At 43.0% G+C, this 18,016-nt stretch overlaps 1 protein-coding gene across 4 annotated transcripts in view; it reads right to left on the reverse strand.

Annotated features, from left to right (window-relative positions):
• Positions 1–1,419: 1,419 nt before the first annotated feature.
• Positions 1,420–18,016, reverse strand: part of si:ch211-267e7.3 (ADAMTS-like protein 2) — a 28,133-nt gene continuing 11,536 nt past the window's right edge. Inside the window, exons 7-21 of one of the 4 annotated variants that reach the window (XM_046051702.1) lie at positions 17,806–17,929; positions 15,859–15,939; positions 15,350–15,525; positions 15,114–15,248; positions 14,834–15,011; positions 11,855–11,923; positions 10,740–11,064; positions 10,153–10,253; positions 9,888–10,014; positions 8,351–8,564; positions 6,665–6,820; positions 6,388–6,558; positions 3,444–3,620; positions 3,106–3,259; positions 1,420–2,180 (exon numbers count right to left, since the gene is read on the reverse strand). In XM_046051702.1, the coding sequence (XP_045907658.1) occupies positions 2,032–2,180; positions 3,106–3,259; positions 3,444–3,620; positions 6,388–6,558; positions 6,665–6,820; positions 8,351–8,564; positions 9,888–10,014; positions 10,153–10,253; positions 10,740–11,064; positions 11,855–11,923; positions 14,834–15,011; positions 15,114–15,248; positions 15,350–15,525; positions 15,859–15,939; positions 17,806–17,929 (2,337 nt within the window). In that variant the 3' untranslated portion in view covers positions 1,420–2,031. Of the gene's footprint in view, positions 2,181–3,105; positions 3,260–3,443; positions 3,621–6,387; positions 6,559–6,664; positions 6,821–8,350; positions 8,565–9,887; positions 10,015–10,152; positions 10,254–10,739; positions 11,065–11,854; positions 11,924–14,833; positions 15,249–15,349; positions 15,526–15,858; positions 15,940–17,805; positions 17,930–18,016 lie in introns of all 4 variants that reach the window. The other 3 variants (XM_046051701.1, XM_046051700.1, XM_046051703.1) reach the window with 3 other exon arrangements.

Genomic DNA, 18,016 nt, shown 5'->3' on the forward strand with positions numbered 1-18,016 from the left:
GGTGAGATGTGGCAGATGCAAAGCAGCGGGCGTGGGAGAAGTTCAGACAAGACATGGAGTAGGACTTTCGGTCAGCACCAAAGTGTCTGCCCAAGGACACTTTGACACGCAACCAGGGGGAGCCAGGGATTGAACCTGTGACCTTCCGATTAACGGCCAACCCACTCTACCTCCTGAGCCACAGCCGCCCCAATCAAACAACAATGGAGTGGGCTTGGCCCATCCAGTCTACATGTGCTTTGTAGATCTGGAGAAGACGTATGACCGGGTCCCCCGGGAGATACTGTGGGAGGTGCTGCGGGAGTATGGGGTGAGGTGGGCCCTTCTCAGGGCTATCCAATCCCTGTACATCCAAAGCGAGAGCTGTGCCCGAGTACTTGTCCGAGTTGTGAAATACTAAGTCGGACACTTTCCAGGTAAGGGTTGGCCTTCGCCAGGGCTGCGCTTTGTCACCAATCCTGTTAGTGATATTCATGGACAGGATTTCAAGGCGTAGTCGTGGTGAGGAGGGGTTGAGGTTCGGGGGACTTGGGATCTCGTCACTGCTTTTTGCAGATGATGTGGTCCTGATGGCATCATCGGTCCGTGACCTTCAGCTCTCACTGGATCATTTTGCAGCAGAGTGTGAAGCGGTTTGGATGAGGATTAGCACCTCTGAATCTGTGGCCACGGTTCTCAGCAGGAAACCGGTGGAGTGCCACCTCCAGGTAGGGAGTCCTTACCCCAAGTGAAGGAGTTCAAGTACCTCGGGGTCTTGTTCACGAGCGAGGGGAGACTGGAGCAGGAGATTGGCCAGAGAATCGAAGCAGCTTGGGTGGTATTGCACTCGCTTTACCGCACCGTTGTGACAAAAAGACTGCTGAGCCGTAAGGCAAAGCTCTCAATCTACCTGTCAATTTTCGTTCCTACCCTCATCTATGGTCATGACCGAAAGAACGAGAAGGCCGAAATGGGTTTCCTCAGGCTGGTATCTCTCTTACAGATAGGGTGAGAAGCTCGGCCATCCGGCTCGAAAGGAGCCAGTTGAGGTGGTTTGGGCATCTGGTAAGAATGCCTCCTGGACGCCTCCCTAGGGAGGTGTTCCAGGCACGTCCAGCTGGGAGGAGACCTCGGGGAAGACCCAGGACTAGGTGGACAGATTATATCTCCACACTGGCCTGGGAACGCCTCGGGATCCCCCAGTCAGACCTGGTTAATGTGGCTCGGAAAAGAGAAGTTTGGGGTCCCTACTGGAGCTGCTTCCCCTGCGACCCGACCCCAGATAAGCGGATGAAGATGGATGGATGGAGGTCCAGGAGCATCACTTTAAAAATGGGGGATGGGTGCAGTGGAGGACACAGGGATGGATGGATGAAGAGTCTTTGAGGGTTTTTACCTTACAAGTGCAACAGTGAGAAGGAATAAAGACCATATGAAGGATGTTTATCAAAAGGCTGGTTTGTTTCTTTATATTTTGAAGTTAAGACAACAGATGAACAGAAAGCCCAGTGTGTCCTAAAGATAGTCTACCTTCACATTATCCGGGCAGTAGGTGCTCAGTAAATAGATTTAGTAGCATGCCGGGTAAATGGTCAGGACCTCCGTCAGATGGAGTGCATTGTGATATAAAGAGGCGTGAAGCTGTTTATGCTTCTGGTACTTCAGATAAACATATCGCTACAGAGCAGGAACTGTCTGCAAAACTATTTTACTGATGACTAATTTGAGCAAGCACTTGGGGTCATTTTGATCGTTTACCTTTAGTAGTGATGATGCTACCACTACTTACAAAATCAGATGTACTTTTAAGAGCAATTCTAGGTGAGAGGAAACAAGATTAGAGGGATTATGTTGACAGGTAGGAGGTAAAGACAGTGACCACAGGTTGACCTTTGACATTAGAGATAGAAGGAAAACATTACATGGTTCAAATTAATGTTGTAAGGCCTTACATTGCTAGCAGCAGGCTTTTGTGTAGCACCAATATTAATGGGACCTTTGGTACCAGTGGTTTGTGTAAAGGGGTTGAGGTGAGAGGTTACAGTTAAGACTTCAGAGTCTTGGTGCCCTGCAGGACTGGCAGCAGGCCTTTCTGTAGTACCAATGGGAACACAGTTTCACCTTTAGGACTAGGGCACAGTTGGCTGTTGGTCTGTCTTGGCAGGAGTCGTCTACTGCTACTGATGCGGCCGGTGCTGCTGCTGGATAAAACACACAAAAGCCACTAAAAAAGTCTGAAATATATGGAAAGAGGCAAAAGTGCAAATGCTCCATTCAAGGTGAGGCACGGCAGGGAAATTTTGAGATTTTGGGCTACTTAGCTTCCTTAACATGTCTTCTTTCAGACTAGTGGAAAGAAAACATCTAAAATATACATTTAGTAGTTTATCTTACTACAGTTTGTCTCTGTGCGTCTGTAGATTTCTACTAAAAGTTAGTATTTCTAATGTAACACGTGCTACCGCTATCGCTGTCTTACCCATATCATTACCGGTAGTTGTTGTTAAGGAGTTGATTTGATATTCAGTATGAAAATTCTGATTTTCAATGAAAAGTGTAGAATTTCACTATATTAACTATATTCTGAAGGTTTTTACAGAGAGGTTTATTTATATATCATTCATAGCCTGAATTAGAGAAAATTTTATTCACCAAAACAGGTCAGGTTTTTTTATGCCTGTTGATAGTATTTTCTGATTTATGGAGTCATAATAAGAGATATCCAACACCCCTCTATAAAAACATTTGAGTCTAATATATCAACAAAATAAAACAATAATTTGGATCTGACTTAATCCAGTGTTCAGATTTCAGTTCTTGAAAAAATATGCAAATTAGCACATATTTTATTAGATACTGCCTAATTTGCATATTTAAACACAACATTTCAGAAAACCTGTAACACAAAAAATACTGTCTTAATGTAAGTAATAAGCTAGGAAAGTTTCATGGTGATATCTAGTTACATTTTTTACCCCATTCCCCTGCAGCGTCTCGAGAAACACTTTATCACAGCGATACATCTAGGACTTAGTTTATCCTATATCTCTAGCTCCTCCTGTCCTTTCAAGGAGGCGTAAATTGCTTCGCCTACATTAACTTTGCACACTGTGTTTGTTTCTGTACCTGGTGCTTCGGTCGGACAACTCTGGATTTCACAACTCTGTCTGGCTTCTGGCTTGAGGGCAGAGTCACAGCTGTGGCCCCTGGTTACCAGCTCCTCCCCCTGGTAACACTTCACTTCTCGAACCTGGACGCCACTCCCACAGGTCTTACTGCACTGAGGGGGCATGGGAGGACAGGACTTTTTATGTTTCTGTACATATTATTGATGATCAGGCTACAGTGCCGACAGACACTCTCACTGAAGATGCGGGACATTTTACCCCAAGCCCTGGTTTGAGATCACTGTAGTGGTGAACTGGCTGGTCGATGCATCAGTATGCAGACAGACAGACTGTTACCTGAGACCAGGATGTGGTGAACCATTTGGAGCAGGGTCTCTGGAAGCAGGAGGAGCTGGTCTCTGGTTTATTGGTTGGGTCACAACTGCTGTCTGGAAACTCTTTGAACACACCGCCTTCCAGCCCAGCACATACCACCTGACGCTGACGCACACCGCGCCCACAAGTAGCATTACACTGGCACACACAAACAAAGAAAATATATATATGATTCGGCTTATCTTAAAGAGATTTCCCCCAGCAGCCAAAATATGGTCTCCAAAGACCTCTAAAAGTGCACCACACTTACTGTGCTTTCAGACCAAATGCGAAGTGAGCATTGAGGGCTGCGCGATACAAACAAAGTCAATGTAAAGACGTGGAAAGACACGATTTCCTGTCGCCGGCAATGCGTTAGCCTTGAGATTGTCCGGACATCACCAACGGTTTCAGAGTGTTGCTTGAAGAGGACCAGGCAGAGCGGAGGGACAGAGTCTCTGCCGACCGACAGATAGCTGCTGAGTGACAGGGAGCTGTGGAGGAGAGAGTCGGGGGCAGCGCCGGAGCTTTTGGACAAATAAACACCCACAGTCGGACCGGATCTGGCTGCTACATCTGCGCCGTTTAGCGGTGGAAGGGGCTCAGAGTTAACTGCTTTTATTAAAATTAATTTAAATTTTTGGGATTAAAACATTAGTTTATCTTCACTCGTGCTTCTCAGCAGTGACTCAGTTTCTGACTTGCACTGTTGTTATTATAGTGTCAGTGGGAAACTACTATTTACAGTTTAGACCTAAGAGACTTTATTGTCATTCAACTGCACATTCACAATGTACATTTGAGATTTCGTTGCAAGGCAAGTTAAAGAAAAAACAGTATAAATATAAGTATATGCAATATAAAATAGAATAAAAATGTATAAAATAAACAGAAACCGAATTTGTCAGGAATGTAGGACAATATGAATAGTGCAAATATTTGTAGCACCAGGATGTATTGTAACAGCAAAACGGACGATAGTGTGATAGTGCAGTTACTCAGTTCAGTGTCCATGTAAAGTGACTAGTGTCGTATGTATGGGAGGGGGATTATTGGGAGTTTAGTAGTCTTATGACGTGGCGGATGAAGCTGTTGTGGAATCTGGTTGTTCTGCATTTGATGCTGAACCTCTTGCCAGAGGGCAGCAGGGAGAACAGTCCGTGGCGGGGGTGGGAGGGGTCTTTTGTGATTGTCTGAGCCCTGGTCAGGCAGCGTCTGCAAGCACTGTCAAGGACAGAAGGAAGTAATTCTCTCCGCTGTCCTCACTACTCTCTCTACGCAATTCCAGTCTGAGGCATTGCAGGTCCCAAACCAGAGAGAGATGCAGCTGGTCGGCGTGCTCTCTACTGTCCCTCTGTAGAAAGTGGTGAGGATGGGAGGGGGGAGGTTTGCTCTTCTCATCCAACGCAGAAAGTCCTCTCTTCACAAGAGCAGAGGTGTGGAGGGACCAGGTCACAGTGTCTGTGATCTGCACCCCCAGGAACTTGATGCTGCTGTCCCGCTCCACTGCGGCGGCGTTGTTGATGAGGAGGGGGGGGGGTGGCTTGGCTGATTTTTCAAGTCAACGACAATCTCTTTTGTTTTGTTGACATTCAGGATTAGATTGTTTGTGTCACACAAGTCTACCAAGTTTTTCACCTCCTCTCTGTAGGCCAGTTCGTTGATGTCCCTGATGAGACCCTCCACCTGTCGTGTCATCCGCATACTTAATGATGTGGTTCGTACTACTTGCGGCAGTCATGGGTCATGAGGGTGAAGAGCAGTGGGCTCAGTACGCAGCCCTGGGGGTGAGCCGGTGCTGAGGGAGATGACACTGGAGGTGTTTTTGCCAACCCGCACAGACTGGGGTCTGTCTCTGAGGAAATCCAGCAGCCAGGTACACACGGGGGTGTTGAGTCCAAGGGGGGCAGTTTGCTCACCAGGTGCTGGGGGATGATTGTGTTGAGTCGAGAAACAGCATTTGCACGTGGGTATTTTTCTTCTCCAGGTGTTCCAGACTCAGGTGGAGTGTGGGGGAGACGGCGTCCTCTGTTGAGCGGTAAGCAAACATGAGCGGATCAAAAGGGGGGGGGGGGTGGAGATGATGTGGTCCTTTGCAAGCCTCTCGAAGCACTTCATCATGATTGAAGCGAGTGCGACGGGGCGGTAATCGTTGAGTGATAAAATTGTGCGTTTTTTGGGCACTAGTATGATGGTGGCAGTCTTGAAACAGGATGGGTCGACAGCATGGGTCAGTGAGGTGTTAAATATGTCCGTGAGGACGTGAGCCAGCTGGTCAGCATAGTCTTTGAGCACCCGTATGTTACCGGGGCCTGCTGCTTTTCGTGCGTTGAGTCTCAACGTCCTCCGGAAATCAGCTGTCTGCAGTCTGAGTACCTGTTCATCTGGGTGAGGCGTGGATTTCCTTACGGGAGTGTTGTTGAGTGCTTCAAACCGACCGAAGTAGTTACTGAGTGTTGAGGAAACCAGACAAAACATTGCTTGAAGAAAAGAAAGCGAGGAAGTTGAACTACCTGGTTCAGAAAATATGTGTATGTTACTTGACTCCAGCTATCGTTGTACTTTACTGTGAGCAAGATAGCATCGCACAGGCCTGATCGAGCCAAATTCCATTCAGAAAACAAGCATTTTAAAAGTTGTTGTTCTGCTCTCTTGCTGGAAGATCTAACAAAGCATGACTTCATTTGTTTAACAAATCGGCATCGTGTTGTAGTTATTTCGGCATCATTTTAATCCGTTTATTGCAATTAAATAACAGCAAAATGTTTACTATGTTTTCACACCGCTGTCATAATTGCGAGTTGTGTTCATTATTGCATAGTGTGTGAACGCTCGGCGAGTCATCCAGGGATAAAACACCCGCGAGGATTAAATTCGTGTTTGGTCTGAATGCACACTTATATGGACGAGCCCTTTAGATGTTTACCTGTTGCCATTCCTGTTCGACCCAGTGGGGGGCGCAATCTCTGTCGCCACACGGATAGATGGCCAGCGGGCGCAGGGACTGGTCACACTGCTCCTCTGACATCACTACCCCACCCGACGATCGACACATCACTGCTCGCACCATCCTTCCCTCTCCACACACACCGGAGCACTGGAACATTTACAGACACGTTGAATTGAAACGTAAAACTGAAACTATTAATTTTATATTGAATGATAAAAAGCTGCTGAAGCTGTGTGTGTGTTGTTAAACTCACAGGTCCCCAGTCAGAAACCGTCCATCTTCTGTCACAGGGCGGCCCTTCACACTCTTGACTTTCTATTGGCTGAGAGGACTGGTTGCATAGTCTCATTTCCAAGGAGCATCGCACCTCCCGAGTACGGACACCCCGAGAGCCACACCGAGCCGAGCACTGACACACACAGTGACAAACTCACACATATACAGTATATATACCCATACATGTGCAAGGATCACAAGAGCCTCCTCCAGGCATGTTCATTATACTAAAAAGGGGACCATGATGTTGTATAATGAAGAATACATAAGCAATCTAGTCAGAGATAAATGATCAACATGCAGAATACTATTGCTTAAGTTTTGTCTGTCTGAGTTACACCAGGCACTCATTGTTTCCCATGAAGTCATTATTCCTTTGGATGAGATGTTAAACTGAGGTTCTGACTCACTATGGTCATTAAAGATCCCAAGGCACTTGTCACAAAGAGTAGGGGGTTCCCCGGTGTCATGGCAAAATTCCCAACTTAGCTTTCTCCATCTGGCCATCTAATCATCCTCCACAGTAAAAGTTTCCCTCCCTCTCCGCCTAAATATTTGATTATATCTTAAAGTAGTGAGAGTACAGCTTGTATAACAGTGTAAATTTGCTGTCCCCTCAAAATGTATGAGGGAGTGTGAGAGCGATAACACCAAATTTAACACACCTGCTCCCCATTCACACCTGAGACCTTGTAACACTAACGAGTCACGTGACACCGGGGAGGGAAAATGGCTACCTGGGCCCAATTAGGACATTTTCACTTAGGGGTGCGCTCACTTTTGTTGCCAGCGGTTTAGACATTAACGGCTGTGTGATGTGTTATTTTGAGGGGACAGAAAATTTACACTGTTATACAAGCTGTACACTCACTACTTTACATTGGAGCAAAGTGTCATTTCTTCAGTGTCGTCACATGAAAAGATATAATCAAATATTTACAAAAATGTGAGGGGTGAACTCACTTTTCTGAGATACTGTAAATATGATGCATTATTATTGTTATTCTTCCAGTCTCACCTACCAACGCATTACGGTGTGGTGTTTAGCAGTCCTGGGGAGCCTCCGTTTTGAATTACTGCTTCTTAACTTTGAGAGAAACCAGCTGAGGTGTTGCAGACACCTGTTGCCTCCTAACTGCCTCGCTTTGGGGATGTCCTGGGGAACACCCAGCTGGGAAGACACCTCAGCATATGGTGGATGGATTAAACATCCCAGCTGGCTCGAGAGCACTTACATTAAAGGGAGAAGAAATCTGGGATTTGTGGCGTTCCCACTGACTCAAAAATTAACGATTGGATAGATGCAACATTAATCATTGTTGTTTTTTATTTTTTCAGTTTTAGGTATTAGATTTCAATTCCAGTTCAGTTTTATTTTATTTAAAATTTATTTTAGTTAAAGTGAAAATATTTTCCACGGTATTTGTAATATTTGTTTGTTTATCTCTGTTAATGACGACTGCTCACAACAAGTTATATTATTTGAAAAATATTGATATGAAATTACAGGGCAATGTTTTGATCCTGATATTGACGTAAGCAGGGTTAACAGAAAGCACTCTGGCAGTTCTTGAACAATGTATTCTTTGCTGCTTTATCCACAACAAAACTTCCATTGCACATCCCCACATCAGACACAATGCACTGTGGCTTGCTGTATTACCTCTGACCACTCTGCCACCTCCCACTGGGGTCCGCAGCTCTGGCCCAGACAGACCTTTCTATTGGCTGGTTTGTGAAGGTCATGTGACAGACACAGTGAATCGTAGACAGAAGAGTCAAGCCCGGGTGACAGCATCTTCCAGCAGCGCACAGTACGATACTGAACGCCCTCGCCGCACGTTCGAGAGCACTCACTCCAACCACTGGTCTCCCATCTGAGGACAAAGTGGTGAGACGGTGCAGCTGGTGAGGTCTTCAGCAAAATGTTAAACAGTTTCAGAAAACCATTTCAGTCACATTAAGAGATGTCATTCTTTTATCTGCCTGTGTTTAAAAATTTTTACCTCAGTATGAGGTTCTTGTTTGAGACACTTTTTGTAGAATTTAGATTTTGAGGTGCCATAGGCTCTTGTTTGTAGAAACATTAGACAATTCCAGTGAAACTTAGTAATCTATAGTATGTTATTTATGTTTCATTCAGCTGTCCCCGGGTCAGATCCGCGGTTGGGGATAATTTGTGTGCACAGCTGCCTGGCAGTGCCTTTTTTGCTTCTCAAATCCTACACAAATCCTTTCTAATTTTGCTAGAAAATACTTCTGAAAAATTCAAGACCTTAAAGGATAATTATGGTATTTTTAAACATACAACAGACTGAGCCTGTCAGCGGCAAAAATAAGCACGGCTGCCGGCTGAAGCAATCTACATTACATTTACATATTTAGCTGACGCTCTTATCCAAAGCGACTTACAATTGCTGTACATGTCAGAGGTCGCACGCCTCTGGAGCAACGAGGGGTTTGTCTTGCGGTCAGGGACACAATGGTGCCTGTCACAGTGGGAATTGAACCCAGGTCTCCCACACCAAAGGCAAGCATCTTACTGTATCTATGCGCCATCACCACCCCTGCTCTACTATGCTGCACAGATTCAAAACCTTTTGCACCCACACCGACACATGTGAAAATAGGGACATGGTTTAAAAATACTAAAATGATCCTTTACAGTCTTTGAAAGAAAAATTCCAAGATTTTTTGTTTGCTAAATAGGCAAGCATTTGTGTAGGATTTGAACATTTTTGACAACAATCCCTAGTTGTAGTACCAAAAAAAGACACTGATAGGCAGCAGTGCACGCAAATTACTCAACCACATTAAGGGATTTGATTTGAGATACATAATCTTTGATTTTACAAGAAAAATGCCCAATTGATTAGTACTTGGATTAATTTGCTTGGTTTTTCCTTCAGGACTGAATTTATTTATGCAGAACAGTCCTATGTTTAAGACCTCAGTAGATTCAAAGATGCAGATATACTTTAACTTTAATGTAGTACATAACTTTAACTTACAGACGTAGGTGTCATCTCACCTGACCTGACCTGATGTATTTGTTTTTCTGATCTCTCACACAAGAAAAGCACCACATCTTTGCCATTTGCAAATAAAACTGTGCCAGATTTTGAATAATTTCACATCAGGCTTTTAGGTTACCAAACCAGTCAGTCAGTCAGTAGGTTAAATCCGTAAAAGGGTTGTACCTTGGAGGGCATTCCTTTCCAGTGCAGAACTCATGTGTGGGCTCCGGTCTGGTCAGAGAGTCACAGTAACTGTCATCGACTTCAGTACCATCATACCGTACACAAAGGGCATAGCTAGAAGTGATACCTGGCAATACAAACAGACACACACTGTTAACAGAGTGCACAGAGGAAATCATAGCATGTAAACATAACGCAACACATAAATCGGCAGTGTCAGCCAATCAGATTTGTGTATTATCATATTGTATGTACTTTCATTTACCTGCTGTACAGGTTGAGCTGCATGGAGCGTAAGCAGAAACCTTCCAGCGATACATGTCTGTCAGACTAATATCTGGGTCCAGACCCACATCAAAGTCATTGCTAAAGAGAGACAGACATAAACAGGCAGGCACATTTTTAAAACCATTTATTTTCTAGTTCATTTTCTAAATGTAACTGGGTTTGATTTAATTCATTTGCCCAAACTACTTAGCACTTAATTTTTCTATAAGATGTTTATTTTGTCATCAAGTGTTTGTTCTGACCGTAAAGAATAATTTGAAACCACATTTAACCACCTGGAGCCTTTAAACATGAAAGAAACAATGATTTGACATTTATCCTGATAATTATCGATATTGAATGATTTATATTTCTTAATTTTGATAACATTTTTTGGCGACATCGCCCATCCCTAAATGTAACAACTAGACTCACAGGCGAACCTCTACACAGTCATTAAAACATTGTTAGGACAGGACTAATCTTAATGTTTTTCAACATGAAATATCTAGATACTATACTCAGTAAATGAACGAGCCATTGAACATCACATGGCACAAATGTGCAGTGAATTATATCTCATACCTCTCTGTGTGGGCTGCTTGGACTGCAGACACCTGTTGCAGCTGTACCAAGATGGCGGTGCGTGTGTCTGAGTGTGTGCCAGATTCTGTGCGAGTAACAGAGTGTGTGTCAGTAACTGTGAGCGCGTCTGAGCGTAACTGTGGGTCTGTGGCAGACAGAGTTTCCACATGTGTCTCTGCTGGTGAATGTGAGTCAGTGAGGGTGTGTTTGACAGACTGTGTGAGAGAGCGCGTGTTTGAGTGCGTCTGGTTGTAATGTAAATCCTCCAGTAGCAGATAGGGGGCGTCTTCTGGCAGGGCTGCGGTGTGAACGCTCACTTCACTACCTGCGAATGGATATAACAAAAACGTAGGGTTTTTAAAACATCCTGGTATTTTAAATATGTACCTGTCAAAGATATTATAGTGAAATGATGTTATTTAAGACTGTATCGGATTTTCTTGTTTTGATTAGTTAAACCAAACTACTAATAGATTTTCTTTTTCTCTGTTTAAATGTCATTTTGCTCTCTTCTCTTCACATGGAAGTCAGAAGTTCAGGTACAGCTTCAGAACAACACACTGGAGTTGCTAGGGCCTGTTGAGTCTGTATGTTTGAATAAGGGGTAGTGTCTTTCCACCGCTTCATGTGTGGAGGATTTGCCATTCTGAAGCCTATCCCACAACAGTTAGTAGTGTAGCGGACCCTATGGGGGTAAATCAATGTTAGTATCCCTGTTAATGCACAGACTATGAGTCACAAATATATTTAATTTGTAAACCCAAACACAATCTACAAATATACTGAACAAAATTATAAACACTTTTGTTCATTCATCATGAGCTGAACTCAAAGATCTGAGACTTTTTCTATGTACACAAAAGGCCTATTTCTCTCAAATATTGTTCACAAATCTGTCAAAAATCTGCGTTAGTGAGATGAGATGATCCAGCCACCTCACAGACAGCATGGGTATTCCACAGGTGTGTAATTTGCCCAACACTGCTGCCAGATACGCTGTATAAACTAATATGCTGCAAAGACCGAGCTTTCTGCCCACTAGTTGCGCACGCATCTCGGTGATGAGGTTGCACAGAAACCCGTCAATGGAAAAAAGCTTGATTTGTCTTTCCTACCTGGAAACGGGAGAATTACAGTGTTGTCATCAGCAGTGGATGGCTCGTCAATCGAGTTGGAGGAACTTCCTGAATGAACAGTAAAAGAGAGACGACAATAAACACCACAACAATAAGAGGTTGGACAGAACAAAACAACATACTGAAGAAATGGCAGTTTAGATAAGATGAGATAGTGACTGGTTTCTGAAAGCGTCAGTGGGAGCTGCATCAGACAATTTTTATAACTTTCCAAGTCTGTGAAATGGCTTTCAACTGTCAAATCGTCCTGGACAATATACTTGCTATATTAGCTTGTCATTGACATATTATGTGGGCGTTACTGTAATCAGATTACTTTTGTCTGTAACGCAATAATGTGACGCGTTACTGTAACTTCAGTAATCACATTACAGTTACTTAGTTAGTAACTGTAACTTAGTTAGTTAGTAACAAAATCATTGCGTTACTTGCGTACTGGTTCTTGAACTATCCGCATAACGGGAGGAGAGAAAAATAAGTCAAACATCCCTTTTCATACGTGTTTGGCGTAAAAATTTTCCGACCTCACTTTTGATTTTAGCGCCAGTTCACGAGGACGCAGAAATGGCAGAGCCGCTAAAGACGTCTTTCGAGGGGTGGAGGTATTATATTAGTTTGGTGAAAGGACAGCGACCTCTGGTGCGCCTGTGGCGAGGCTCTTAAGCCAGGGCTGTCTTGTGCTGACTCAGACGAGGAACAGGTTGTCTGACAAACGATTTGAGAGACTCCTGCTCATCAGGTATAACCACTTCTTTGATAGGCATGTCCAGTAAGAGGAAAGATCTACTTTAAAGCCACAGTTCAGCAAGTGAGCTACAATAAGTTTGTTGTGTGGATTTGGCCAAATTACATTTCATATGATATGTTTTTCCTTTGAACTCTCTGAAGTCTCATCTGATATTTTGGGCCAGTGTGTTATTTTTTTATTGATATTATTTTCAACAACTTAATATTTGCACTGGTTGGAAGGACAGCCTATTTTAAGTTATGTTGTATTGTAATGAAATTCATTATTTAAAAAATAAATGTTTCCAATGAAATGTCCAATTAAAGTTTTAAGCATCTTAGTACTATAGTGTAGCCTTGCTCTTCTCTTGACAAATGTTGGGCTTTGTTGTCAGCTTTTTAGTATTAAGAGCATAAAAGAGAGATCCTGTGTATGTCCTCATTATAATAGGGATTTGTGTTGATCTGAGCATACGTATATGAGGTGTCAGTTCATCATATATGGTCATCATAGGTGATGTTACGCAGTAATCCAAGTAATGTAACTTGTAGTGTAAATAGTTACTTTCAGCAGTGAGTAATCTAGTAAAGTAAGGCATTACTTTAAAAAAAGTAACTAGTAATGTGTAATATATTACCTTTTTTGAGTAACTACCCCTTCACTGCTTATATGTCAGCTAATAAATAACAAGAAATTGCAGTTTGGCAAGATATGTTTGAGGTCATTTAAGGTTCTCTAGTGTTCCCATTACATAGTTTAGAGAGTTTATTTTTTAACTGTAAAACATCCCACGCAGTAAAGATCATGGTTACAGTTCTTTAAAAAACATATGTAAAGAATTGTTTGCGCTATGTTATTATGAAAAAAAAACTATTTCATGATCAAACTTGCACCAAAAATGCAGAATCCGCTATCGCGTGCACGGGTGTGACACAGACCTACAAGTGCGCCATGAAAAGGTATTTTTCAAAGCAGTGGTATTGGCTTTAGTCAAGATATCGTGCTCTGGATGTGTGTTGGACAGATGGACCGACAAATGACAATGCTATCCTTAAGATTTTGAAAAGCTATAACAAACCATATTTTATATTTTTACTCCATGACTGATTGATTATCTGTCAGCTGACTAATTAATTACCTTATCAGTTTTAGCACCGAAACACTGTCAATTTGCTTCTATGGACAAATGTGCTGTCGATAGTGGCGTGACGAGAATGAAACATGACGATATTTCTCGTCAAGCAACTGACACTTTTCTCACGCCGTCACGTCACACATCACTTTTCTCACGTTAATCATCTCCAACCAGCTGACTGGCTGTAATAGTAAAAACTAAAGTTACCCCCCCATCTCACGCGGTGAGTCGCAGCCAGTTTGTGACCAAGGGGTAACATAGCTGGTAGTTTTCCAATATAAACATCTAAAAACTGAGGCGCAACCTCGCTCTGTTTGGGACTGTGAGCTGCACTTCAACGGAGGTGCTGAAGTTAACGTGTGTGGATTTGTAGTGAGATTTCTGCCTGATCACAAGTGTTTTCGGTTAGTTTCGTTTTCCACAATCATCAGCCATCCTAACATACGGTCCCAAACGGGTTTATGTCTCTATCAGATGGTCTGAAGGGGGATGCAACCATATCAACAGAGCAGTGATTTTTGAATTCTCATTAAATGACGACGTTAGTCTCAGAATATCACAACTATTTTCTCGACATGTCAGACATGTGGGAGAGATTTTGAATGTGCAGAAAGTTTTGAACCTGCTGAAACACATGAGCTATTAAAGTTTAGGAGTTTATAACTAAATTAAAATGTAATAATTTATCCTTGAGGTGAAAAGGTGCCACAGTCACATTTAAAGAGGTTACTTCCCCAAACAAAAGACACAAAAGAGGAGGGAAACCATGACTCAGCAGGGAGGATATTACAGGAGAAGAGTTGATCTACAGGAGAAACAGATCTGAGAGCTGCACTGAATTATATTCTGTTAGAGTTTTAGATTTTGAATTGTCACCTGCAACCTGAATTTTGTTTCCCTTTACATTAATAAAAACATTTCTACCATAAATTGGTGCCGAAATAATTGACCAGAAAAATGTTAAAATCTCGTCTCAATCTCGTGAACCCAATATCGTGTCCCGTCTCGTGAGCTAAGTGTCTCGTCACACCCCTAGTTGTCAATTTTAAAAAGTAAAAAGCTCTATTATTAGCAGAAAGATCAATCTCGGACTCACGGTAGCCAGACGGCACTGGAGGTCCCTGTTCCTCAACATCATTATTGCTGAATACATGACTGGTGACGTCAGCCGGTCTGTAGACCAACATGGCGGCTTGCGGTGGGGGGCTGGGTGTCCTGATCTCCCATACGACGACGTCCTCCTCTTCTTCTTCTTCTTCTTCTTCTTCCTGCAGCTGAACATCGGATTGGCCATCAGCTCCCAGCTGGGTGTGGTAGTGATGGACAGATGTGACACTCCCTCTGCTGTGATTCGTCGCTCTTACATCCTCATTTACCTTGTTATCGGGTAGGTTAAGATGGGAGAGGGAGGGGCCTGTGGTGATGCCTTCTGCAGCTGTGATGTCATGAGATGTGCAGGGAACGGTGTACTCGTAGGTGATGTGGGGGAGCTTCCCATTCAGGTTGTAGTACTTCATGTCCAAAGAGAAAATCACAGATTAACCAATTCATACTGGAATTAAACATAAAAATGAGACAAACATATTCCCGTCTATGTGTGTGTGTGCTCTACCATAACATTGACGCCCTGAAGTGTGGGCCCCTGGGCGATGATGTACTCCAGCCCGTCAGAGAATACATTGCTCGGACGTCGGTATTTAAACACTGTTCCTGCCACTCTGAAGTTTTGAGGATTGTCAAACACAGTGTTTCCGTTGAAGAAGAAATGCCCAGCTTCATCTGACAGAGCTGGATAGGAGAGGAAACGTCAGGGGGCGGGACTAAGACAGTGATATTCAAAACTGGGTCAGAACCCCCCAAAAGAATCGATAGAAAAAAGAATAATTTTAAGATAGTGGTACAATATCTGAGAGAGCGAGACCAGAAGATCAAAACGATCTATGGTCAGTTGGTACAAATACAGACCCAGACAGCTCATCTCAAATGTATATATTAAATTATATAAAACTTTATAATAATAAAAACACCTAGAACTACTACTACAGTGGTACTTTGATGCTGATTTAAATCTGTTGATTGCACAGTCAGTTTATTGACCTTAAAGAAGTTGTAGGTTCTCACCCAGGATGTTCTCCGTCTTGTGTCTCTCTATGATCTGAAGGTCTGAAGCTCCAGCTGGGATGTTGGTGATGAACACGTAGCCTGATGAGAAAAACACCCACATTAAACCCAGGCACAGTGGACTGTTGTAAATTAACTGTCATCAGCGAGGCTAAAATGTTCCAAACAAATGTTTTTGTTGGACACAACCAGGATACTACGCACCATTTCAGTTCTAGCTTTACTGGAACTCTTGTTCTTTCCTTAAAAAAGTTGCTTTGACACGGAAAGCCATTTTTTGTGAGATCAGGCGAGTGCACATTTCTTGAATGAAAACTGTGATGAAATATATTCGCCAACAACCTTATGAGAGAACACTGATTTCATTAAACACTTACTAAACTAAACACTGACTAAATCTCCATAGAGTAAAATAAAAACTATAACGAAATCTCTCTTTATTTTCAAGGAGAAGAAATTACATTCACGTAATCCAAATCTCCTTCTTCTCACTGGCTGCACATTTCACACATCCTGCATGCCTGAATCATCTTCCCGGTGATTTTGCACACTAGTAGCGCTTCGCCAACATGGCCAAAAGCCTGGAGCTAGCTGCACGCTACATCTGTAGGAGCTTGGCCAATGTGAGACAGTCAAGGGGAAACAACATTGTGACAACAACAGGGCAACGTTAGTAAAAAACTGGTTGACATTTGGTCCCACTTCAAATGTAATGCTGTGGAGAGAAAAGTGTTTGGAGTAATGACATTATGAGGAGAGAAGCCCTGCAGCTAAAATGTAGCTGGAAGGAACACTACAAACCTGAAGAGACACGTTTTGTATTAGTGGTGGAAACTGGGTGGAAACGCCGTTCCAGGAGGAAAAGTCAGGAGGGAATGGCGTTCCTGCTCAGATTTCTAAAATCTATTCAATGTTTTTCATAGGAGGAAATCAGTTATAGCTGATTTACACTGTGTTCATGAAACGAATATAAACAATCAGTTAGCTAAACTTCAAGCGTGCCTTTAGGATGTAAAAACCTTGTAGTTATTATACTGGGGCACAAACACCTCCGAGAATCATTATCTGGCCTCCAGCGCCACAGTGAGGAATCTCTGAGTTATCCTCTACCTTTAACTCTCAAATTAAACAAACTCTAAAGACCGCCTTTTTTCTACGATACTAGAAGACGTTTCGTCCCTCATCCAAGAGACTTCTTCAGTTCCGAACTGAGTCCGGTTGTCCTTGACCACAACCTTTGTTGGTCTCCCTTTAATTATTCTCATTATTATTACTATTATTCGTTTTCATTGAAATTTGTATTATTACTACTACCATTATTATTATTATTTTGGTGTTGAGCTACTGTGTGTCGTCACTCCTCCAGCTCTCTCCCCTTCCGCCCATCCGGTCAAGGCAGAAGTCCGCCCAACTTGATGGTTCTGTTCAAGGTTTCTACCAGTTAAAAAGGGAGTTTTACCTTACCTGTGTCGCCAAGTGCACGCTCATGGTGGGAACTGTTGGGTCTTGATGTAATAATATTACATTACAGTACAGTCTAGACCTGCTCTATATGGAAAGTGCAATGAGATAACTTCTGGTGTCAATTGGCACCATACAAATACAATTGAACTGAATTGAAAACAATTTCAGAATAAAATAATAAATAACATTTTAGTGAAATAGTCTTAGTGAAGCTATAAATCATAAATCAGTTTCAGGACTTGACATCAAGACATTCTGCAAGAAACGCATCATGAACATTAATTATAGTGACATTTGATGAGAGGGCTGCTGCAGGCCTAAATAACTGTTTACTCCAATAACAAAAGAAACAGCAGGTGACTTAGAAGTAAAACAGACTTTAGACTGTGGATCCAGCACTTTTAGTATTGCTGTGCAACCAAATTCAACACCAGATATCTTGACTTTAATCATTAAGTGTGTTTGTGTGTGTGTGTGTGTTACCTAACTGTGTGAGTGCCTTCCTGTATGATCCAGAGATGCGGTGGCATGACGACCCGTTGCCTCCACATACTCCACACCTGTCCACTGCCTTACTGCTGTACAGCTCCCCATCACAGCCCACAGGCTGAAGGAGAGGAGAAATTCAATTCTTAGTTCATCCAGCCAGTGAATATGAATCATTTTTTGGAGGGGGGGGGGGGGGGGGGGGGGG

The sequence above is a fragment of the Micropterus dolomieu genome, linkage group LG06 (genome assembly GCF_021292245.1).
Source record: "Micropterus dolomieu isolate WLL.071019.BEF.003 ecotype Adirondacks linkage group LG06, ASM2129224v1, whole genome shotgun sequence".
NCBI lineage: Eukaryota > Metazoa > Chordata > Actinopteri > Centrarchiformes > Centrarchidae > Micropterus > Micropterus dolomieu.